The following is a 27211-nucleotide window of genomic DNA, read 5'->3' on the forward strand; positions in this document are numbered from 1 at the left end:
CAAAGTATGTTGCCCAGTTTTTTCAGCTATGATGAATTTAAGCGTGTTAGTTAGTAAATCATCGGCAAACTGGCTAGGGTAACTGTAAATAAATTAATAAGATAGGTATTTACTTAATTATTTAAACTGTATTTGGAGGCAATAGCCTATATTTCAAATCCACACATTACATAGATACAATACTTATTATGACTCCTACCTACTATTAGTCCTATTGTATTAGGTGTCAAAGGTTTACCTACCTATAGTCAGTTTCACAAAATAAATAGAAGGCGTCCGCGACGCGTTTCAAATGTCGATTGTTCAACACAATTTTGACATTTGTTTGGGTACTTTGAATCTGCGTAAGTATACGTTGTAGGTACCATGTAATAACTATGTCTTCCTTATGGAGTAGCTAAGTTCTAAGATAATAATATATGTATAATCAATTTAAATTCGAATTATATGTATAATAACATAAGTATGAATTCGATCATCGTGACAGTAACAAAGTTTGTTACTTGTAAAGCCTGTTACCTGTTTCTTGAATACAATTACTGTTATCAAACCCGTTGAACTTAAAGTTACATGATTTGAATAAGAGCCAAGTTCACAAGTTTACTCGCGATCGTCGGCCCCGTGCGTAATCGGTCAAATATAGAAGTTTATTGATTAAAATGCCGTTGTCAAAACATTTCACCATCGTACCGTTGCAACTGTTCCCTCAACAAATTGGCAATGTCACGTCCCTTGCGACTGTCGTGACCTTTTCTAGGTCACTTTTTATGCTCGATAAAAAAATGTTTTATTTTGAACCTTCTGCATAGAGCCGAAGACGTTCTATGATAACAATCTCCGATTGATAGCCATTTCGTTTTGACAATTTATTCAGAATCCCAAGAAGGAAATCATAATGCGGACTATTTCGTACTGCTGATGCTGACCGAGTTTTCCAACAAATAAATTAACTGTTCATTTTCGCTGGATACACTATAACCGCCTTGTGTTTGTTACAAAAGTGCATTCTCGGCTCTCATTCTTTGTCCTGCAACTTGGCACATGTTTCGGCAAAGAGAACAAGAAGTACAAAATCTTGAATTAATGATGTTTTGAACAAGCACAAGCTTAGGGGAAACTCAATCATGCATACTGCTCACTTGACACTGTCGTAATACCTAACACTTTAACCTTTGTAATGTTTACACAAGAGTTTATATTTACGCTACTAAAACCCTAACAACTAAAAAATAAATATGTTATTATATTAAATAAATCTTTATTTCCATACAATATATATACAGTGGTACTACTAAACGAAATTAATAACTAGCTTAAATCTAAAATAGGCCCTTGAGGCATTGTACCAAGGATGCTGGCGGCATTTCCTCGCTGTATCGCAATGCTGATACGTTGTGCGAGGTAGCCGCCAGCTCTTCGGTCACCAGTTACGTCAACCAGACGCTTCGCGATTTCTGCGAACAACTTATGCGCGCTGGGACCCCATGGACCTAGAGTTTTAACACCAAATGGTACAAAATGGTACTCTCTACTCTACCGAGGCTCTTATATTTGTTACGTTTTAGAATTTCGGCGCTTTCCGCCGCTCCGCCCGCTTTTACAGTAGTCCGTTGGAGGTGGGACGGTGCCAGTGTGTCTACGCAGGTAGCATCCCACACCAACATCCGTCCCAAGCTCCAAGGAACTAAGGACACTCCATCGGGCCTCTTGCCATCATCTTTGATAATGCCAGTCGGCTCAAGAAGAGCAGGCACATTGATGGTGGCAAGAGACCGACGGACTATGTCATTAAGCGACGCATGTCTCGAAAAACGGCCTGCACTTTTTTGACAAGATAATCCGTGTTGTCCCAGTCGGTCCACGTCCGTGCCACAAGAGCATATGTGTGGCGTACACACCGAAACCCCGAGTCGCAAACCAGTCGCCAGTCTAAGGAGGCCGGATCCAAGAAAGTACCAGTATTGGGCGAAGGATGGGCATGTAGCCAGTAACCGGCTTCCCGGGCTCCGACCGCCAAAAGCCTCGCGCGGTCTGGACCTGTACAGTTGTTTAGGAGAGTATTGTAAGTTAAATCACAGTAAACATTATCCCAACTCCTTTGTGAATTTGGGTTGTCTGGAAATTGTTTGCCTGGGCAAGCAATTTTAAAAGCATTTTTGGCGTCCTCAAAGCCCGCGATCTCACAGTTTGTGGGCAAAGCCCTTAAGATATTTCCTATGAGACCAGACGTGCTATGAGTGGACGCCAAAAAGGCTGGGGAAGCCACACTGGAAATTTTGCGAATTCCTAAACCTCCAAACCGAATGGGGAGGGACGCTTGAGACCAGGAAGGCTCACTTAGCTGAATGTTTAGAATCGTCTCTAAACTAATTTTGATCAAATCATCAATGGGCGACAATAAATTTTGATGTATCCAGAAAGGACAACAGCGGAGCACATACGTAAATTTAGGGACAAAAAGGCAGAATTTAAGAATCACATCAAGAGCATAATGAGGGCTAATTTCGAGTAAGCGATCCGTGTGACTTTTGAATTTAGTTATGGAGTTAGAAATATAATCGGGAAAAGATTCTTCGAATATAGGAGAACCCAGGAGGCAAAGAGAATACTTGTCTACTGATTTGATATTGGGAGTCAGATCGTCAAATTTGGGTTGTAAGTTGGTCAAAGTACAAGAAGATTTTTGAATAAAGAGTTCGCATTTACTGAAATTCAGTTCTAAACCAATATTTTCGAAACTACTCTTAATAAAAGACAAATCAGAGAGTACAGTATTCACGTCACCTCCTAGGGTTCCGTCATCTAAGTACCACACATTGAATTTTGATTTTAAATTTTGATAATTGGATATATAGCCAAACTAAAAATTGCTGGCCCGAGAGGGTCACCCTGCTGACAGCCAACCTCGGAAGATAATTCATGTGACTTGTTATTATTGTAACTTCCACAATAAAGATCAATCTAGCAACAGATGAAGTGTAATCACACCTAAATAAAAAGCTTCCTTTCGGGTGTAAAATTACGTCAGTTATGGATGAAATACTCGACCATCTGTACCTTTTGAAGAGTTAACTCGATAGGTAAACTCAACACGGACACGAGTAAACGTCGTTCAATAATTCCATTTCGGCAAGCTTTGCGAGTAAACGTCGATCGTTTCCTAAAAGTGAGTTAGCTCGCAAATTGCGCTGAGTCCGCTGAATTCCGTGGCCTACAATCAGGGCACTGCAGGCGCCCTACATTCCGTTTGTTTCCAGCGTCAACGGGATCCCATTATCTGCATGCCACGCTTTCCGTCTTTTGCTACGTTGTATAATTGTGGCTGTTAACTGTTTTTATAAATAGTTACATGTTATAAGCTTGACATTTGTACGTGTATTTAACAATAAGTTTGTGATTATAATACTAGTTAAAGTTATCATAATACTATTACTTATTTATCTTAGGTATACGACACTGATTTCACGGGTCCACTACAACTTGGGCGGCACTGCCGATTTCACGGGTGACAATCGACAAAAATAATTGTGTATAAAACTGCGTAACACAGTGATTCATACAGTGTTTGTGTAGCGCCACCTGCAAGCCTTAGCATATCTTGACACGTCTCGCGGCTTCATACATCAAGCGCGACTTTACAAATAGAATCACGCCAATAGCGGCTCGGCATGCTAGACGTGCTGGTCGGACATGAACAGTGCTGGGGAGACAGTAGTGTACTCACCCTCGCAGATGATGTCAGCGAGGTAGGTCTGCACGCACTGGTGCGAGTGATGCGTGATGGCGCCGTCACGAACGGTGGTAAACTCGCCGTAGAGCTGGCGGAGCTCCTGGTCTGATATGAGAAACGTCCGCGGGGACGGCAGTAGTGTACTCACCCCCGCAGATGACGTCAGCGAGGTTGGTCTGCACGCACTGGTGCGTGATGGCGCCGTCGCGGACGGTGGTGATCTCGCCGTAGAGCTGGTGCAGCGCTTCCTGGTCGGACATTAGCAGCGTCCGCGGGGAAGGGCAGTCGTCGTCGTGGTGGCGGGATGATGAACGGGACCGGGAGCGGCGGCGTCTGTAACAAGAGATAATATTTTGTTAAACATGTAAGACAATCGCTAGATTATAAATATTATGATGTTTTTTGCCGAAAAGCTTCTGACAAGCGTAAGTACTCGTATGTCATCAGAATCTTCACTTAATAAGAAAATATATGAATTTTGACAAGGTGTGTTTTCAACCTTTAGCCGTACTCTGCAATGTGAGTATTATTTAGACCATAACTACCTACGGATTATTTACTTGTGGAACCATCGTTGAAATCGTGAAAGAAATTGATCATATTATGTTTCGCCTAAACAGATGTTTACTGGCGATTCACCATAATTTGTTTTATCAAAAGAAATTATTTCAACTCATGTAAATGCTGACCCCATTGCACGCTTGCCCCTTGCACTTAAACTTTTGCAATGAACAATCAAGAAGCTAAAACTTAATTACACTGGTATATGGTCGTCGCTGAAGATGTTTATTATGTAGGTGCAGTTTGTCTTATTACAAAGGAATAGTGTGCATTATTCCAAAAACAGGCTTAATGTTATGTTATGTATATGCTAGGTATTACGTCGAAATTATAATCTTGCAACGCGTTTGCTTAATCGATTTACGTCTTCAGTAATTACTTTCATACCTCTTAATCCAGGTTCACGTCAAAAATCAATGACGCCTTGACCTCAGTTAAGTTTATCAAATTTCAATCTTAGTTCTTCGAAATTAAGGCTCAATAAGTTAATGTGCGTGTTGCAAGTCAGTACAGATTGACGAGTCATGTTCAGATCGCTTTAGATCGCAGTATCTCCTGTCACATGGCGTTCAAATTATTTTTTTTTTTATCTACAAACTTTTATTAAACGTATTAAAGGTAGGACTGACTACGTACCTGTGTAGGACTATAATATATTTTCCTGCGTAGGTATGTATAGCCAGATGACGGCGACAAAATTATCGCCGTGGAAAAAATATATTTTTAGTATAATTAGAAGTATAAATAGTTCTAAATACTTATAATTGTTACGTTCTTAACATTCACCCCGTATTACTTTGACACTTAAGTCATCCCTAATACCTAAGTACCTAAGTATTTTTGGTTATATAAATCTTAAAAATATTCATATGATAACAGATAATTATGTCAAGGTTTTAAATTACACCTACCCATAATCGTCACTATTAGTGTCAGTTTGACAAGAACAAGGAAGCGCTCATGAAATTTGAGCGTCATCATTATAATCGCATTTCAACAAAGTGTTAAATGACACCCTATGGTTTTTACTATGGTAAAACAGACGAAACAGTTCCGTGATCGTTTTTTGTCCGTTCCGCTTGTCAGTACCAATCAATGGTGTTTACTAAAACATAATTATTTGTATGCCTTATTTCGTATTTTTTATTACAGATGATCTCCTGCAATGATTGTCATTAAATAGATAACTCGTGGCTTCTTTCTTAACAATATAAGCCGGAGACGAAGGCGGAGGCCAATCACCGGTATTTGACTTCTCTTAATACAACAGAACTGATGCATAAAATACTATACCTATATGAACTAATAAACTCAACTATCATTACACCTTATAAAACAAGTCCCCCGCCGCGTCTGTCTGTTTATGTGTATGTATGTTCGCGATAAACTCGAAAACTACCGGACCGAATTTTCATGCGGTTTACACATATCAATAGAGTGATTCTTGAGGAAGGTTTAAGTGTATAAACTTCGACTTCAAACTTTAACATTTATTCAGCAAATAGGCTACAAGGGCACTTTTACACGTGAACATTGAATTTACATTCAAGCATAATAATTTGTTAAGATTTTGTGTGATCCGTGCGAAGCGGGCGGGTCGCTAGTTATATATATTTCTCAGAACCATTTATTTATTTTTCAGTTTGGCTTGGCACTTAAGCACATAAAGCTCAAATAGAAAACATTGCATCACTTTATTCGCAACAAAGATATTGCAAATTATAACGCCCTTGGCTGCTAATGCTAATCCAGTCTCCATGTAAATGATAAATGAATCTGCAGATAAAAGATTATTATTAATCCATTCGGTCATTTCGAAATCGTTCACTCCTACAGCACAGTAGGTAGTGAATGGAAGAAAAATAACTTTTCGAAATATTGGAAGGACAAACGTAAATCATGTCAGATTTCTGCGTACACGCAACTTAATACGCCTACGGTCTCGCTAAATACGTAGTACCTTAGTTCTTAAATAGGGTTAACTAGATGCATTACTTGAGATTGCAAATTACTTATCTTATATATTATTATACATACCTAAAGCTTTACAAAAAAGATGTTGGAATGTATATTACAAAGACGGTTTCTATTGCATAAGTAGGTACATTAAGAGCATCAACTGTAGATATGGTATTAGGTAGGTAACTCTTCGAAGGCCGCAAAAATATCTGACATGACACGATCTTATTAGTAGATGTAGTTGTAGACTCATAATCAGAGCGTTTCACATATTTTGGCGGCTTTCGAAGAGTAACCTATTATTGCAGGTGACAACTTAAAACCAAGTGTTTAAGCTGTCAATCGGACTCTCAATTAAACGATATCTAATCATGTTTTTCTAAAAATAAATGCAACGCTTCAGTTCAGACGAATCCAGAGCTGTTAGTCATTCATTTGTATGCATCAGTGCAACTGTGTCTGACAGCTAAGCCGGCTATTTTATAAATGGCGCGCAATGTCAAGTTTGGCGCCAAAATTGGCGCGTTTACTCATCGAGAGGCAGGGTGCGTTCCACTTTGCGCAATTGAACGTCTAGAAATGGTGAAGTGAGTCATGCACCGAGAGATTTAATAAATATTTTAACGATTCAACTTGTTTAAGGGTTCGACCGTGTTGATTGCTGTGAAATTTTAATGCATGAAATTGCAAGAGGACAATTAAATTATATTTATGGTACCGCTTTAAACGTTTTGAAGTCGTTGTTCTGTCAGATTTTGCGTTAACGGTCCGTATTACGGTAAATCGGTTAAGATTAATTATATTTTAAAGAGATGCGTTTTCTTTATCTTTTGTTTTTAATATCAAACATGTTACCTCGTTAAGCGCCACTTGCGCCAGCCGCGTTAAGTCACTAACCCGGGGTTAACCGGTTAAACCTGGAGTTTGGCAATTTGACACGGGTTAACGGTGTAACCGGGATGGTTCAAGTGGCGCTAAGTGTTAGGTTCGCTACGTCAATACATTAAGCTATTTTAGGGATTTTTGACAAGCGATTCTTCTCTAAAATATTTTACTATTAAAAATAAATGTACTCACTCAGGGGTGACGATGAAGAAGCCCCTCGAGGTTTGGTAGATCTTCCTGTCCTGCATGAGTTGCGCGAGAGTGTCGTACACCACCTCCTGAGACGGCGTCTGCATCACCGGGAACTTGGACGACAGCGACGTTCGTATGCTCTCCAGCGTCGCTGACTGCCCCTGTGGAGAATAAGCACCGAATTAGTCTTTGTGGTCAAACCTGATTGCTTTGCTGTGCTGATACACCTAATAATATGGGCAAATCAGATCTATAGCCCTATGTGTGCATGGAAGCAGAGGAAACTTATAGATATATTCTCCTAGACTGTAAAAACAGGTAGAAAGTATGTGTGAGCAGACACCTAGGGACTATGTGCACACTAAAGGAAGCAATTAACAACCAGAAGAAATTGCTAGGTTTCGTGGAGGAGCTGGGGTAGTTAGAGTAGCGCTACCTCGTCGTTTTTCACGCAAAATAGGAATGGTAGTCGACTTGCCGAAAGTGCCTAGCATAACTAACTATCAACTAGGTAAGTACTGGTTTTTCTAATTCTATGTATAAAAATATAGATTTTAAATAGTGTCAGGTGCGTGAAAACTAACGGGTATACGTATGTACGCGTGCAATCGTGCAAGCTCCAAAGATTTACGGAAAGCCCGTGCTTGCCATATCCACTCCATGTACCCGGTGCAAGCACATGGCGTCATCCTACTTTTAAACCCCTGAACCTCACAGAGCTCGAGTGCGGATTGTACTTCCAATGTAGTATCCCCATAACGAAGAGATATTTTTTATTAGGTTTTTACAGAAATATCAATTCAGATATGTAGGTGCATATTATATGAGCGAGTTTAAATATTTCTTCTCACGCATACGCATATAAGTTTTCAAGTTCATAAAATATACATGAATAATCAATAATATTATCATCCATCAAGATCATCTGACGCAAAGCAGGATGTGCTGTACTGAGCTGACACGACCTTCAATTGATACAATGTGACATAATGGCAATGAAGAGTTTGAATTCGACGATAAGATCTTGCTTATAAATATGTTTTGGAACTTGTCACTTGTAAGCAACCATATTAATGTTTCTTTGTCATTCAAGTGCAATACTTGTAGGTCATACTATAGTAATGTCGACCTTATAAACGGCTCATATAGGTACCTACATTATGTCGGCATATATTATTTATTCTGTGACCGAACTCAATATATGTGGAAAAAATTTTGTGTCGATAACTACAAGAAAATTCTAAATCTATTTAGTTTGGAACTAGTAGAAAGATGTCTAACTTCATGCTAATCATACCAAGACTAATCACTTGGCACTATTTAAACAGTCTGAATATGAATATTGTAGCTCATTTATTCAAATACGAATGCATGACAGCTCTGTCAACTTAAATTTAACTTCACCCAGTTAAATCTTCGCTCGTGCGGCGTAGTTTATAAATATTTTGACCTTTATATTCGTATCTAATAGGATACATCTATATGTAGAATTAAAACGAAGTCTTAAGTGCAGATGCCATACTGGTTTTATTTGCGGATTGCGGTTATAACAAGGTTAATCTGTTATCTGTGTGTTAATTCTTTAGTAGCAGGTTATTGGAAAATAAACATAGGATCAATTCAAGTGTAAATAACATTTCAGGTTTCAGAGTATTCAGATTTAGATCGACGAGAAAAAAATTACGAAACCTTTCGCACTAATACTAATACGTATAGTCTGATACGCTTATTTTGATGCTGACTGTACCTTGTACTTAATTATTTAATTAAGGTAAAGTAGGTTCAGAGTAAGGTTAACGCTCAGGTCAGGCACCGATATTAAAGCCTGAGCGGGTGCCAATTTAATTTAAATTAAACTAAATCATTCTATGAAATGTGTATTCTCTCAAAGTTGGCACCTTAAAATAAACGAGTATTCAAATTATGTTTCGCGGCCATACAAATTTCACCAGATCATTTGAAACGACAAGTGCTGCCATTGAGATGGTATTACGATATCCAAGCCTTTGATGATATCATCTGAATGGTTGTGTGACATGTCATGTTACTGGTCTCCGGACAGACAATCCTTTTGATCTGCATAGTATCTCGGTATAACAAAGTGTATGAGACTAGGTTATGACAATCGTATAGGACATTCTTCTACCGAGGGTGCTGTTCTATTCTTGAGCTAGTTTGGCAACAACCGACCTTCAGGACCAGGAATCCGGTCCACATTGCTATTGCGCGAGCGCATATTTATGCGCGTTTCATATTGTTCAGGCATTTCGGCTCAGATTACGTGTCTATTTACAACTATTGCCTTCTCATTGATGCGATTAGGATAAGGAGAGGTTTATTATGTAGATTTTAATGCTCATATTCGTGAACGCGTGGATGTATGTTTGTAATTGAATGGCAAAGGCAGACGATTACCAGCTTGGTCTGAAAATATACTTCTGTTTAAAATTGCAACAGTTAAAGTTGAATGGAAATCCTAATCTAAATTCATGTAGATTTGTTTAGCATAATTTATACTGTAATTTTATATTATGAGAATAAATATATAAATCATGTTTTCATGATGTTTAGTAAGGGTTTGGTTGGCGTCTTGTTTCCGTGTGAATTTTCCGTAGCATTTATTTGTCTTTGTAAAAACGTTTAACAATACTAACAATTCAATATTAAAACTACAATTTTTTGTTAGCTCCCTTAAATGAAAAATACTGATTCCAACTCGAAATTAGAATAAACAGCCAACCAAAGATGAGACAGAAACGAACCCTATAATTTTCTTTGATCACCCAATGCTGATGGTGATAGCAATAAGTTTACACACCGTGTTTCAAACTCTATCAACCTGTCACTATCGACATGGGCTAAGTAATAAGTGTGAGTTGTCAAGCACCTGCCCAACCAGTCGTTATTTACTCGCGAAGCCTGCAAGCTTAGGCGGTTGATCGACCCGATGAATATTCATAGATATCGCAATTGCTTTTACCACGATAAATGTCCCTTGTTCGTTTACAGGCTGTTATTGCTGGGAAGTGTTTCGTATGTTGTCCTAAGGCTAAGCTGTATGTGTCGGTATTATACAGAGTGATTTTGTTATGTTTATCCATACTCCGAGGGGTTAATATATAGGTCATACTGATCAACTTTTTACTGTGGGGCGAAATCTGAATAAAAAAAATGCAGTTTCATACATTTCGGTGAATTATATCATAAATCAATGTTTCCTATGGAACAGCAAATTTTGCGTGGCATCCATGTCATACATAATCGTAGAGTAAGTGATTAAATTTAGTAGAACGTATCAGCTCTTCTTCATTTAAAAATATTTTTTCTGTAAAATTTTACCTAGTAGGAGTAGTAGGTACCAATTTACCATCATGACAAAATATTAAAAGATGGGTTTTGCTCTAAGTACCTATTACAAGACTCATTAGAGATCTGATTCAAAATTGAGATAAAAATATTATATAGATATCTGAAAATAACTTCAAACTGTTAGGTATCTGACATACATTTTATGGCTGACAGTTAGGAAATTCATGTTCACCTTACCGTCTCATTTGGTCTCTAAAGTATTATACCTAGTTCTTATATCACTGTAAGATAATGTCTCATTCTAACCATTCATTAAACCAGTTCAAATGTTCAGCCCACATCGGTCACTGCAGGTTCGGTACAAAGACTAGGCAGGTAGCTATACCTTTGCGCAACTTTGACAAATGTAACGCCTCGCGATGTATATTGTCGCTCTGCAAGCGTAACAGGCCGCGTAGCCAAGATGCCAATCGCTTACGCTCCGTAGCGATCGAAATGCAACTGTCACTTTCACACTAATATGGAAGAGTGATAGAGAGACATAAAGCTTTTCGTTGTCGAAGCGATAGCGATTGTAACCTTGGCTAGGCCGGCAGAGGTGCTTTATGGTGTATTTAATGACTTCCCTGGTATTACAGATTTGTTGCGTAAATATAGTTTAGATCCTCATCTGTATGTTATTTTTGTGACACTACACACTACATATTTCCAGTATAGATCATTTACCATAAGATCTTAATACTTGGGTTGGGTATTACGTCTTAATTTCTGTTTAGCACTACGGTTGACTAGTGAAGAATGCCTTGACTTGAGGCATTAAATTCGTCTTTTGTACTTTTTACACAATGCAACATTTAAAAATTACCTGACGTTTTTCCATAAATATTCCTATCCAAGTATACCTACTTAACATTAATACTATTCTAATTAACGACCGGTCTGGTCTAGTGGATAGTGACCCTGTCTGCTAAGCCGATGGTCCTGGGTTCGAATCCCAGTAAGGGCATTTATTTGTGTGATGAACACTAATATTTGTTCCTGAGTCATGGTTGTTTTCTATGTATATAAGTATGTATTTATCTATACAAGTATGTATATCGTCGCCTAGTACCCATAGTACAAGCTTTGCTTAGTTTGGGGCTAGGTTTGATCTGTGTAAGATGTCCCCTAATATTTATTTATTTATTTATTTATTTAATATTATTCTAATGATTTTATTTAATATTCACCTACAGAAGCTATATACATATATAAAAGCTATATATTAGTACTTATCCTATGAAATTGATTGATTAATGATGACACTAAAATTGCAGGACGAACACTAAACATATTTAACATGAGGATCTAATCACAATGAAGCCATAAAAAACATGTACCTATCGTAAATCCCTAATTAAATCAAGTTGCTATAAAATACCAAAAGTTTTAAAATAATACGACATTTAAACTTGCACTACCTGTAATTCCACTATGTTGAGATATTTGAGAAATGATATCACGCCGCTGAATTAATGTGCTTAAAAAAGAACTGATCGTGATTTAGATGATGGCGAAGCGATGACTTCATGGAATCGCTATGGGGGGATGGTTTAGCAAAAAGATGAAGGAATTTTGTTGTGGTGCAAGGAAAAAGCTCTTGCGGATGAGCTAAAAAGAAAGTGATGCTTTTCTTTTTCGGTCTTCTTCTTCCTCGCGTTATCCCGGCATTTTGCCACGGCTCATGAGAGCCTGGGGTCCGCTTGACAACTAATTCCATGATTTGACGTAGGCACTAGTTTTCGGTATACCTAAAAATATTTTTGATATTAAGTATATTTTTTGCGTAGCAAGTAAATACAGATTAATGCAAATAAAAAACATTTAATTTTTTATAGGCAATCGCCATTTGAATTTACACGTGGAATTATTTTTAATACAGTAAATAATATTAGTTTACATTTATTAAATTATCTTTAAACAAACGATTTTTCCCTAGTTTAATAATGTTTTACATTGATTATTGATTAACTACTTTCTGAGGCTGTAGGGTAGATGACATGATCATTAATAACGACATACCTTATAACAACAATAATTGACGAGATAGACCTAACACCACTTTTTGACGGTGCTATATATAAAGAAATGGTCGGTTTATCCTATCATTATAACGTCGATAACCGGACCCTCTTCCGCCCGCTGAAAGAAATCCGATTTATTTTATCGACTTGGCCCAAACATTAAAAAATCTCGCCAGAACAGGTTCAGGCGGCCGTAAATTCGTGTTCACGGTCAAGTTTAGCGTCTGCTTAGCCTAGCGGTTTACGTAATGACGCGCTCTTGACACGGGCTTTGTTAATGCGCTTTGAATATTTAAACATTAGAGGAAAGGGTGTGCCACCAATTCTACTGGTTTTACTTGTAAGTCTTTGCTCACTGCGTTTACTCGTATCTGAGATAGGTATGGCAACTATGGCAAGTCAACGAGGTCGCGATTGCGAAGGGCGTATCCAATGGGACTGATAGAGAAAAAAACCTAGTAACACAAGTAATGCATTGTAGACATTGTACCTAGTTTTTATTATAGACTGGGTAGGTATGTATAGTGTGTAATAAAGATGACAATGTCTGTTCAAATATTGATTCCGGTAGCAGCCGCGAATGGACTTAGTATGCAGACATTGTGCTTTCAAATGCTATGCCTTTATCCATACCTATGTAAGTATGTATTTGTATACCGGCTATACCTACTCGTACCTATATTTTGTGAGTATAAGTGCGCACTTGCGATTTTGTAAAACTTGTCAACTACCTATAAGTCGAATCTAAAGAAAAACACGTTCGGCTAGAACTTAATAAGTATTTCTAAATAAATCTAGCAATACCAAAGCAAGTCACAAAATGGTCACATATCCATATATCAACTTGGTTCACGTGTTTTCCAAATCCTGTTTATTAAGAAAACTAGTCGTGTAATACTATAAATATTGCAAAGTGGTTTAACCGATACCACAGGATAAATAATAGTACTAGGTACAGAAGACTCACTCTCTAACAAAACGCGTCTGTTACGATCAGCACAGATATGGCCGCTAGGTGGCGACAGCGCCACGCGCGGCTTATGGCTTTCCCCAAAATTGGTGTCGAATGGATGTACTTTTAGTTACCTGTAGCAAAGCGACGAAATCGCGGAGCCACGCCTGCCGATACGTATATGCAAGTATATGATATATTATGAGTGAAGATTTAAGTTAAATTTTTGGTGTTTTTAGCTATTTGACTGTTCATAGTGTTCATTCACAGACATGTAATCTTAAATACTTAATTAAAGGCAAAACCAAATACTTAATTAAAATAATGATACGAAATATGAATATGACGATATGAAAGTAAAAATAATTCAGAGCATCTGCGCGCATCCCATGACACAGACAAGGGCAGCATTCGCTCGGTGTACCCCTTACATCTCATTAAAGTGTCAAAAAGTACTCTACGTGTTGGCTTCGGCTTAGCGCACTTCTCTTGATCCATGATGGGTGAAGACATTCAGAGGATTAAAATAGAGAGATCTTATAAAAAGCTTCGACATCAATAAGCGGTGATCGAAGCGACATTATTATTATTATCAACTATAACGGAATCTTATTAATACCAAATCATAACTTTTCTGAATGACATTTAAAAAGAAAACCAGTCCAATCGTGCGCAACTAAATTGTTGTAAGTATTTGCCAAAACCATATAGCATAACTGAGCGAACACGACCAACCAATTTTACTCTTCTATTCCATAACTTTCAAATATTTGGAGGTAATTTGTAAGTTATTTCAAATAACGAGCTGCGAGAATGTCGGTGGAAAAGTTTACGAGTGCAAGGTGAAATGAGGAACATTGAAAGTTTCGTTTAATTACATTTTTACAAGTTTATCTGAGAATTCATCAGGGAAAAGAAGCTAAACGACCATATCTCAAAAATCTTGAGAATCATGTTATACAAATTGATCAGAGGACCGTATTTGTGTCGTCGGAAAGAAAGATTGGTGTAAGTGCCTATCTAAAGCTGGTGCCTTACGCCAATTCTCGGGATTAGGTATAGTTGCCAAGCGGACCCCAGCCGTGGCAGAATGCCGGGATAACATGCACTTTGCAATTTCACGATCGAATTGTCATGACCTATCCATTCACATTGGCTTGCTTACCTTTCTGGTATTAAATCACTGTAAGTAATTGCATTTATATTTTAATTTTATTTTATTTTATTTTTTCTTTTATAGAGTAGGTACTTATAGGCACAATGCAAAATCAAGATTATCTCTCCTCTATAATGAATAAATATACTCATTTCAAGAGCAATAGGTACGTAATACGTACGAAACTAAGAATTATAAGAAATTATTTGCAACAAGTTTTCATTTCTAGGGTCATTATTGTCTTCAAATAACCTCTGATTACGGAGAAAGTTCAAATATAAATAAATATATTAGCAATCAATTCTATTTGCCCCGATTCACATCTTTGTTTTCGAGACAGTTTCGAGACAATATAAAACGACCAAGACTCAAATTGAGGTCAATTTGTATTAAAATTGTATCAAAGTGGGTAATTATGCTAAGTCACTGTTAAGTAGCTTTCTATTTTCTAAACCAACAAAAGCTATGAGTAGCTAGTTGCATATATATACCGGCTTGGTTTTCGTAGCATAATCGGATAATCACCAACCTAGAGCTGTCTCCATACCATACGAGTCAGGGACACGAGACGACACATCAAAGCGTTCGAATGCGTCTATAGTAAAAATCCCCCAAAATCCCCCTCTTCTACTCCTACCTCTTCACATCATTCTACTGAAGTCAGCTGTATCTATAAGTACCTTTTATTGTCTCCATGTTTACGTCGAAATAAATATTAATTATTTAAATAATTACCAAGAAATGTTTGTGCTCATCAGTGTTTTTAAAGTCCGCAATCAAATGGTTCCATAACCAGCTACTGCCTACATGCTAAATTTAAAACTATCTGCAACATCACTGCATTGCACTGACTGTGGCAACGGATTATGAGCTTTATTACCTGTGACGTGAGGTCCATAATGCAGTCGCACAAGGCTTCGGGAAGCGGCGTGAACTGACCCTGGTACGCGGGCGTCACTATGCAGTCTTCGATGTCACCTGAAACGAAACAAATAATATAAATTCACGAGTTTATTCGCCGAGACGTAACCTTAAATTTTATTACTGTAAGGTAGTTATTTTTTTATATTCAGTCAACACACTACCTAGGGGTCTATAGTTCTGTTATCACACTGCGGTTTCCGGATGCGGCGCTGTCATAACCCTAAGAACTAAGGTTTTAAGATGAAGTAGGTAGGTAAAACCTTTTATAATTCAAATATATCTCTTTTTTTGACATCTGTGGTACCTACAGCTTACTTTCAACTATTTTAAAGTCTGACCAGTAATATATGATCATTGTCAAGAGGGCACTGTTATTCTCATGTATAGAGTGACAGTTCAGTATAGTATAAAAAAATAGTTCCAGTGAAATTCCGCAACATGGCGCGGACGAATGCACTATGCCTGACATAAAAGCGTTTATGGTGGCTAGGCCTGATACACTAATGTTCAGGATTAACCACATTGCGTGCTCGTAAATGTACGAGTTCTATATATCCAAATAACAAACCGCTCTGTGTGGGGTTATGATCTAAACCGCAGGCAGATACACATTGGCTTGCTTCGAGGCAATGTGTATTTGTAGAGTATAGGTAATATAATAATTGATTTAGCTCTAACCCAGTTCGTAAAGAATGTTGTTTTATATTCAGACCCAGAGTGCTATGTTAATGCGTCTATTAAGAAGATTAAAGAAAGACTCCAGTTTATTAAGAGTCTCAAATGACACAATATAAGATGTTTAAACTTTTCACCTTACTCATGTAATAAGGCTAAAAATGTAAACATGACACAATTGGGGTCATCCATCAATTACATCACACGAATTTCTAGGTTTTTTGACTCCTCCCCCCCTCATTGTCACACTTGGTCACATTTGGCAAACCGCCCCCCCCCTGGTGTGACGTCACATTTTTTCAACGAAATCGGCAAATCGAATTAAGTAGGTTGTACCTATTATTAATATTTTATCAAAATATTTCTGAAAAAAGAAATATTGGTAATTTTATAACCCAACACTGATAAGGAGAGAAAATTAAACGAATAAATATGATTATCGTTCCAAAAACTTGTTATTTAACTGTACCTACAGCAAATTAAACAATTTAAATAAGTCAAAGTGACGTCACAAAGTTTGTGACTGGCCTCACCCCTGTCACAACATGTCACATTTCCTTGTCCCCCCCAAAAACGTGTGATGTAATTTTATTAATGGATGACCCCTTAGGTACGGATGTAGTGCATAATTGTGTTCCTTCATATTTTCACGGAAACGTACGAATGTCTCTTTCTATTTCAGTCAGTCTCGGTACAAAAAGTACTGAGGTTGACTGAAGTAGCATGCAACAAATACGAACGTTTCCAAGAAAATACGAAGGAAAACAATTATGCACTACATCTGTAGCTGTATGTTGCTGGTTTAGACATGTAATAAGTTTTTGCCAAAAATTTCATTTTTGGTACAAGCCTTTATCGCTGACTGTACTTTTCTTACGACAGACAACTAATACTCATCGAGACAATTCTAAATAAAAACCCCTAACACAATTAGGTTGCGTTTTTTCATCACAGAGTTCCTATGCCCACCTCCTGTCTCCATCATCAGATCAGCTCGATGGTACCATAGTATTGCATTGTCATCCGATTTATACATGCATGCAAAATTTCAGCTCAATCGGAAACCGGGAAGTGGATCAAATTTAACTTGCAAGATTTGATTACAGACAGACAGACAACGGTCAGGTGAAACTAAATAAAAGCTTGTAAAAATTTAGTAGGTATTATAAAGTAGATAACCACAGAGCCTGATGTTATTCCGGTCGTTTTCGTCAATTATCTCGACCAGGAATCGAACCCTGATTACATTATGAAATGGCGAGCATCTCAGCCATGTTCTCTTACATTTTCCTAGATCCCAGACAGATATCCTCTCATATTTGCTCGCGATACGGGGAATGTTAATGGGCAGGACCCGTGCTTAGTGCATGGTAATGAGGAAGTGCGGGAAACACTAGCGGACTAATGGTCTGGGGGACGAGTCCAGTGTCACCCGATACGACTCGTAAACATTCTGAAGGCATCAGTTTGCTATAAAATTACAACTTGAAACAAGAGGGAAAGAAACAATAAAGATTACCGCTTTGAATTTCATTATAACTTGTCGTCTACTGTCAGTGGACCGATCACATTCGACTTATTTCGTGTGTTGTACCCTGACTAAGCTACTTATGCTTAGTACAATGTATTAGATAGTTCAACTTAAAATGTAAATGCTACCAGAACAAATATAACTATCATAGTGACTAGGAAACCATATTTATTAGGATTCTAAGTGTTGACCTGCCCAATTAGTTCGTTTTCCGTTTAGATCCAGTTAGACCAAAGATAGAATAGATTCAAGATGAGATTATTGGCTGTCTTAGGTTTTCATCTCAACTGCCTGTTTGAAAAACCATGACTATCAGACATGGCGGGTAAAAAGCTTGTAGGTACGGTAATGACGGATGACGAATAACTACGAAAACTGGCTCACATGGTCGGTAAATTTTTAGCGCACGACAATGTTTGTCGACGTCCAGTGTTTGCTGTGTCTAGCAAATTGAGTGAACAAATAGTTGGTCTGCTATGCTCAATGAACTTGCGTAGTTAATATTGAGAATACATGGTACGCATGGAAATGTTTCACGGTAAATATTTAGGAACATACGGCCCGATTCGAACTTTAAGATACGTTAGTTAATAGATCTAGAAACGATATGGATTAGATATGTCAGTGTCAAATGTGACGTTCCTTCAGACAATAACGTCACCAAACTGGCACATCATATCGTTTCTAGATCTAATTAACGTATCTTAAAGTTCGAATCGGGCAGATAGTACCTACAGCCGCGCGGTCGGCGCGTTACTGAAATTATTTAGACAAGTGTTTTTCAGTAAAAATCTAGTGGGTTCGAATGCTGTATCTTAAGAATTACTTAAGTAATTATTTTATGTAATATCATTCACCAGATTCTAAATATATGGAAACACCAAGAAGACTGTTCAAAACTAAACGGGTCTAGTTTACCACTGGGTGCCTCTAGTTTGGGAGTCTTTATAGTACCTATCGCTTCATAAAATATTCGCTTTCATAAAACATAATTTTCTCTGTAATTAAATGTGGGAAAGCACTAACATAAGGAGGCTAGGTACTTATTAATAATTAAATGAATTACACCAGTTATGCAAATTAAGTGTGCTTTCATCTAAAGTTGCATTTGCGGTAAGTTAAGGAAGAACACTAACTATTATTACATAAGCTGCACGAAACAAGCATATTCTAGATGATTGTACATATTTCACAGTTCGCATTAGGTTTACGACAAAGATACCACAGAAATCAAACTTTCACAATTTTATTAAATTTAATTTAGCGAATCGTTCCCTTGTACCTCCTTTAGTGAGCCTAGTAAAGTTGCGTTATGTTCTCATAATGCCTACTGCTACAACAAAGAACGTAAGCTCACGACTGCCAGCGAAAGTCACACTTACCAGTGTATTGCCATTGCTTACCAAGCTTAGGTGACTCGAACACTGTGGTGGTAACTATGACATGAGATCCATACCAACTACGCTTCTAAGCAATACACATTGCAGGCTGTAGCCGCTATCATTTCATTTTTTTATTCAATCCTAAAAATAAATTTTGAAACAAAACAGAAGAAGGCTACACTTAGAAGGCTAAATAATTGTGTTTCTGGACTTGCGGCGAAATTTTAAACGCGTTTTCAGAATACTCATGATTTTCAGGACTACAGTTCCTGTACCTAAATGAATTATTGCTCGCAAGTGTGCATCGGAGAGTACTTATACATGAATTGACCTATATATGAATTGGTTTAGCTGAGCGTTGGGCTTGTTTACGTTCTCTGTGCGATTGAAATAGCATCCCCTGTACTGTAACCGTCATGGTTATTTTATAATAACGCCATGCAATCACTTCTCATGGCGACAAAGCAACTTCCGTTACTATGAGATAATCCACCTCATTTCCTTATTTAATAACATTTTATCCAACTACGGAGAACTATTGAAAGTAATGGTTTTATCTCCATACGGGGTACGAGAGCTTTCTCCAGTGCCCAATATGGATACTAATCATTAGTTTCTGTTCTGTCAGTATATAAGTTAACATTTTAAATAAATCTAGGCATCTGGCCAGATGCCGTTTTTATTATCACATAACAAAAAACATAAGTCACTGCCATAGTGATAAAATATTTTAATTAATTCAGCTAACCCACTTTTACTTTTAGGGACTTGAGAAAAGGGCGGTACTAATTGGTCGATTAATATATTTTGAATTAAATTAAGCAAGTAAACAAATAAATTAGTATCTGTCAAAAGGAGACTTTCGCGAAAGTATCAACAAACAGAACTGTTTGGACGGGATACTTAGCCACTGTGCCAAGCAGTGAGACGTAGGTAGCTGCTTACTATCTCGATAATGATACGGGGCATTCCATGAGCTGATCCCGTACAACGCATTTTGTTTTATATCTTACCTAGATATTTTCAACGTTTAAACTGAGCATTTTTCCCAATTATTGTGACAGAAAAAAAACTCCTACACCTGCAAATCTTCAGGAGATTCGAGTTTGTACGAGACAGCGGTATATAATTTCGGGGAATGCTCCATTACAGGATGTTATGACTTATGACGTCGCTTTTATGATTAGAGACAAATAAATAAACCACGAAAATCCTCAAATTTAAATTCGGTTTAAAAGACAAACACCAGATCTATCCGAGTACATACGCAGATGGCTTTTGGGTTCCTGTCAAATTCATTAACTTCAACGTCTTGTAAACACTGTCGTCGCTTTCTTATTCTAGTGTCTTTCTAATAAAATGGGCCGAAAACGGAACAGAGCACTTGTCAAGTCAATGTGCTCCATCGGGCTAAAGATGCTGAGTTGGCACGTAAAAAACAAACAAGCCTAAAGCTCGTTAAGAAAAGGCACTCGACGTGTGCTTACCTAAATTGAAACTTCGTTGGCGTGGACTGCGACCCAGAGAGAACAAACTAGCTTGAAACAAAGTTGGAAATAGGTAAAGGAAGAGGAAAATATTTTTTTTCTTTGTTTTCGAGAGTACTATAGCATCTGGCTCTTTTCCATACCGCTTTAGGCAATTATTTTCAACAATTATTTATGAAAATTATTGTTAAGACTAGATATTAAATAATTAAGCACCCTTGTAGCACTTAAGCACGCACTTAAGTAGGTACCTAAGACAAATTGTCTGATATTCTTAGTCACTGTATAGTAATTTATAATACTTTAACATGTTTAATACGTCCATTACGTCCTATTAGGACCATAAAATTAAAATCCTAATTTTTTTCTTCTTGTTAAACGTATAAAATATAAACGTATTCAAGTATTAGTTTTTAACATTCAAAAACGCATATGTAGTTGATAGCGAAGGCGCTCTTTATCTACTCTTTCTTCGAACCCGTGTAAAGTTTTCGAGACTTGATTCTAATTTTTACTTTCTTTTACTTAGTTATTAGAAAAGATTACATTTTACAATCCGTATCAAAAGCGGGACCGAGTCATTATCTTTCCGTTTTCAAGAAGTGAATAGGTGGCTCCCCCTAGACTAGTCTAGCCCGAAGTAGAGGGTCAAGTGGGACTGGGACCTGGACTAACGTTGTAGATAGGAGGGTGTGTCTAATACCTACAGAGAGCATATTAACTAGTCTTCGGTGGAAGCTCTCGCGCAGTTTTAAGCTTTAAGCGCTTGAACTGATTTGTTCGTAGCGTCATGCGAATTGCATTTTGATATAATTTATAAACATGATAATATTCATTGACAATAAAACTTAACAGAACTTATTCCAAACTATTTTGAACCCATCAAATTTAAAATCAAAGCAACAGACTGAGCGTAAGCGCGAGCGAGATGGATGTGCGTGCTCAGGACCGCACCCAAGTAGCACAGATTAGCTGTATAGCAGCCGCATAATGAAGTACGAATACGCTTGAAGCTGGAATATAAAAGCTGCATAAGAGCTGTATAAGCGTCTTTTCAGCTTTTATAACTCTTAAATGGGCACAAATTAGGCAGCCTTAAGTTCACATAGCTACTTAAGAGCGTTGTAGCAGCAATTTAACGGAATTATAAGGGGTAACAGGAGTTATAAGAGGTGTATATTGGCTGGGTAAGAGACCACCAGTTACCCTTTATTCAGCTAATATGTCACATGTGCGCCCTAATACCGGGAAAGATTGACGTTGGGCTGAATAAAAGATAATTAATAACATACTTTTACACCTCTGCCTTAAAAATCAGCTATTATATTTAGTATAGTGACGACGAACGCAGAGGTGAATATATTTATATTGAAACAAAAACGTTAAGCGCAACGACACCATAAGTCATTTTGTTAAAGTGTTTAGTTAAATGTTTGTACATGATCTTTTATATATTAATGCGAGAAAGATGTTTGGGAATGCAAGTTTATTGACATTATATATATACATTATCTAAGAAAATTTCAGTGCGCCACGAAAATAATCAGTATTTATTTAAATTAATGATATAAATAAGCTATGTGTAAAAACTATTTCAGTGGTTTGGACAGAATAACGAGATAAAAAGTTAATAATACGTTATAGGAAGTACTAAACTAATGATTTAGGTTAAGAACTCAGGCACAAAACCATATTGTGTTGGAAAGGCAATTTCAATTTTGTAGGTTATATACAATAAAATGGCGGTCAATGTTAAAAAGCAACGTGAACCGTTAAAATTCTTATATGCAGCATACGACTATTATATATCTGATAAAGATACTTAAGTGAACCACTATAAAGTCCAAGTCGTTATTTCGATACACTAGTGAACCTCTAAACAGTTATAAGGCATCTTATGAACGTTTTAACAGCCACTATGCAGACAGTCCCAATGGTAGTATAATAGGCTGCTTAGCGGTAAACATGTTCAGCGCTAAGCCGTATTATGCGCCACATGTGTTCGATTATACGTCTATTGGTTTCATAATAGTTCACTCGTTCTCCCTTATAATAAGTCAGTGAAATTAAAGCTGCTTTAGCGGTAAACATGTTCAGCGATAAGCTGTATTATGCGCCCATTGGGTTCCATTATACGTCTATTGGCTTCATAATAGTTCATTCGTGCTTCCTCAAAAAGTCAGAATAATAAAAGCTGCTTAGCGGTAAACATGTTCAGCTATAAGCTGTATTATGCGCCCCATGTGTTCCATTTATACGTCTATTGGCTTCATATTAGTTCGCTCGTGCTCCCTTAAAAGTCAGCGTAATAAAAGCTGCTTAGCGGTAAACATGTTCAGCGATAAGCTGTATTATGCGCCACGTGTGTTCCATTATACGTCTATTGGCTTCATAATAGTTCATTCGTGCTTCCTTAAAAAGTCAGCGTAATAAAAGCTGCTTAGCGGTAAACACGTTCAGCGATAAGCTGTATTATGCGCCACATGTGTTCCATTATACGTCTATTGGCTTCATATTAGTTCACTCGTGCTCCCTTAAAAGTCAGTGTAATAAAAGCTGCTTAGTGGTAAACATGTTAAGCGACAAGCTGTATTATGTGCCACATGTGTTCCATTATACGTCTATTAGCTTCATAATAGTTCACTTGTGCTCCCTTAATAAGTCAACGTAATAAAAGTCCACAATTACCTCCTTATACAGCACATGGCGTAATTTTATCCACTAAACAGACCTTATAACGGTTAAAGCATTTGATAACCCTTAAAGCTGTATAGGGTCGTAGCAAATATACCTTTATATCACTCTTTGCGTATTAATGGTAGTTTTCAGTGCCGTAATGCAGCTTTTAATCAGCCCTAAGCTATGTAAATATCACTGAGATCTATTATACAGCTGTAGGACCACGAGTGTGCTCTTATAAGTGTCTTAATACGCACAGAGCGTTAGATAGAACTGAAAGTGAGTAGTTATAGAGCTATCTGTGCTACTTGGGCAGATATCAGTTTTTGAACATGAATTTGTAAGTTAAGTGTTTTAACAAATAAAAAGTAATTGACGAGTTTTCTCTAAAATAACATTGCGCATTTTTAGAAGCGATTTCCGTATTTTTAGCTTTTGTGCATAAACTGTTACATAAAAGTGCGATTTAGACCTATGCTCGTGATTTTTTCCTATCGAGCGAAAGTCATAAAATCAGGTTTCGAATCGATGAAATCACTAGAGAAAATTCTCAAGATTGCTTATTAAATATTTGGCAACAGTATTGTGATCTAAAAAGCGGTAGGATTTTTCAAAAACCCCGCTTTCTGAACCTACGGCACCTTAAATCAATCACAGACCTACAAAGAGCAGGTAATATACTTACTTTAAATGCAATGGCATTGAGTGATGTCACATCGTATAAATCTAGCTATTGTTTCGACGATTTGAAAAAGACGTTGATTTGACATCAGTCAACATTGGTGGTTATTTAACCTCTAGCGGCCCACCATACAAGGAAAATTGGCAGTCAAATTTGAATCATGGCGTTAGGAAATAGAGTTGAATTTGCTATGTTTTAAAACCGAACGAAACAAAATAAAAGCTGTTCCATTTCATTATGATTCAAATTTCATTGGAGGTAATTTGTACCACAATTGGGACATGGAACCCCAGCAAGAGGTTAAATAATCGTCAGAATAACAATATGCAAAGGTAACAGCCATGTCATCCACGCTCTCAAACAATACATTCGACAAGCGATAATGACCGCGAGACGTGGGTTTCGACCACCTTGCAAGCGCCTGCGCCTGCGCCGCGCCACGTGGGCGCGAGGAATGCAAGTGCAAATGAACGCCTAACGAGCCCTAAATTGCTCGCTAATGTTTGTCAAGCCATTATCGTTTGTTTGCGCCGATCTTCCACGTCGCCGACTTGGACATTTTAAATTGAATATCGTGTTTATCTAATTACATTATGTTAAGCTGACCAATTAAAGTAATAAGTAGACTGGTAGTCTCTATAATTATAAAATTACGTTGCAAATAATCTAAGTAGAATGTAAGTAGATAGCGTCGATGGTAGATGAGATGTACCTACAATACCTACATGGCTATTAGCGAGATTTAAGTAGTTCTAATAGGTACTTACTTTGTAAGATACATTTTATACCGTACCGAAAACCTAATTTGATAGTTTTAAGATGATAAACGTAGGTCAAGGTGATTTATAAAATATATGGGCATATACTCGTATTGTGACTTCGCTTAATGATCCTCTGGGGAATGGCGCCGTCGTCTAAGTACAACAATGACGAGGAACGCCACTTTATAAGGAGATTGCCGTTCTTAATGGTTTTCTTGTCTCGGACATTAATTAAGAAAGTGGATATCGATTAAGGAACGTAAGTCCTTAATTCAAAGCTATCTCTTCTCAAATGCAAATAGCTCTCGCAATCGAGTTTGACAGGACTGCGGCCGAAATGCCAGTATGTGTCACAATGTGCTAATTGCATTGTGTCAATGTATTGCTGGCTAAATACCAACACGTATCTAGCTTTGTTTACAAAATCCTTGCAAAAGCATTACACGGTAGGGACTTAATCGTAAACTCTTATATTTAACTCTTTACTTGCGTCACCGTCGTTAAGTAGGTGAGAAACGGCCGATTGGTCTTCTGTTTAACAGAAGTTGTTCACGTTTTTCCACGCGAAGGCGGCCTGAACTTTTAAGATTTTCCATCATTCCTTTTATAAGTATTAAAGAGAGTGCTTTAGCCAGTTAAAAACGTTGTTAAGGATAGCGTTGTCCTTTTATTGTGCATGTAGGATGTACTGATTACCACGCTCCATAAACTTCACGTTTCATAAGGCGGTTTACAAAATAAAAAGCGATTTTTATCTCCCATTCTCTGTAGCCGCTTTCATGCGGTTGAAGTTAAAGGTGTATTTTAGCAGAATACAATGAGCAGCTAGACGGCTCTATGTAATGTTGTATATAATTTTGACATTAGGTACTCTTTTCTCTTGTAAATTGTTTTACATGTAGTTACGAGGTATTCTGGTAAGAGAAGTTTAACAGTTATTTATGTAGTAAACTCGTTAAAATTTTAGAACTAATCCAAATTTGTTTAATATTTACAGAAAATATGCTCACAGGTCATAAAAATAACTAGATATACTACCGTGCTAATAATTCCCTTGATTAATCTACCTGCCTAAATAAAAGAAATACTACATACAATTATGTTAATCAAATTATCATTAATTTTGTTACTATCATTAATTTGCAAAATCTCCATGCCAAGGTTTCCTTAATGATAGCAAAGAATGATTGTTTATCAAGAGCAATATTTCTTGACGAATGTGTAATTAGACTAATTAGTGTTTTGTATAGAATCGGATATTGATTTACATTGAGTGAATAGCATTGATGCCACTGGTTCATAAATTTCATAATAGACTTATTTGATATATGAGTCTGACCTTGATGATGGTATGAAACAGTTTACATTTGGTGGTAGTCAAGTAGGCTAAACTAGTACAGTGCAATTTTTCGACATATTTAAGTATAGAAAAAAAAAAACAGAAAAATATTTCATTTTACATAATAGTAGGTGATAACGTGGACTTGTAGATAAAAGGTAAGTATTGGGTCTGTGTGCAAATGTGAACCCCTATCATAACATAATGACACTTTTCCCGTGATTTAGAAATACCCTGCCGAATAAACTAATTTGTTTTGAATAAGTAATCACTCTATTAAATATGTACGAAAAAGTGCATCAATTATATGCGTTACATTTGGTCTCGTTACGCAGTTCCTGTACACTAACCCACTTGTATAATAAAACAATAAAATTATATAACTTGCATAATTAAATAACATAATGCGCAGACGTTAAGCGCAAGGCGCAAGTAACTGTTATAGTGGAATCTTGTTACTAGATTTTCTATCTAACGCTATTTATGCCTTTACTACTCGTACACAACTGCGACTGAGCTAAGTTTTCGTGTGTTTGTAAGGGAGTAAGACAGACTTTGACATCAAGCTTCATACCCCAGCGGCATACATAAGATTTTGTTAGGTATGTCTCCATACTTATGAAAATCTTTCCGTAACCTTATTCTTATTCTTGGCTCGTTGGGTGGATGGCATTCGACAATCGCGGGGCACTTTTGGAAGAGACTAGCCCAGGACCGCGATAAGTGGCGTACACGAAGAGAAGCCTATGCTCAGCAGTGGGCGACTGAAGACTAGAATGATGATGATGATGATGAACCTTATTCAACATCACTGGTGCTAAGACTGCATTGCATATAAGAATAGACGTTTAGAATCAAATTAATGCTATGCAGCAAATCTTATAGGCAGATGGTAAAACATTACAGGTAATCGTAGTTGGAGCATGTGGGTGATGATCATTTGT

General features: G+C 37.3%; 2 protein-coding genes across 2 annotated transcripts in view; both read right to left on the reverse strand.

Moving 5' to 3' along the window:
• Nucleotides 1-27211, reverse strand: part of LOC134793521 (pre-rRNA-processing protein TSR1 homolog) — a 561986-nt gene that overhangs the window by 273803 nt on the left and 260972 nt on the right. The gene's annotated exons all lie outside the window — the stretch shown is intronic.
• LOC134793519 (probable serine/threonine-protein kinase DDB_G0267686) overlaps nt 1-27211 on the reverse strand; it is a 185727-nt gene that overhangs the window by 27700 nt on the left and 130816 nt on the right. Inside the window, exons 4-6 of the mRNA XM_063765105.1 lie at nt 15688-15785; nt 7328-7488; nt 3879-4063 (exon numbers count right to left, since the gene is read on the reverse strand). Of these exons, the coding sequence (XP_063621175.1) occupies nt 3879-4063; nt 7328-7488; nt 15688-15785 (444 nt within the window). The remainder of the gene's footprint in view (nt 1-3878; nt 4064-7327; nt 7489-15687; nt 15786-27211) is intronic.

The sequence above is a fragment of the Cydia splendana genome, chromosome 9 (assembly GCF_910591565.1).
Source record: "Cydia splendana chromosome 9, ilCydSple1.2, whole genome shotgun sequence".
In the NCBI taxonomy this organism is placed as follows: domain Eukaryota; kingdom Metazoa; phylum Arthropoda; class Insecta; order Lepidoptera; family Tortricidae; genus Cydia; species Cydia splendana.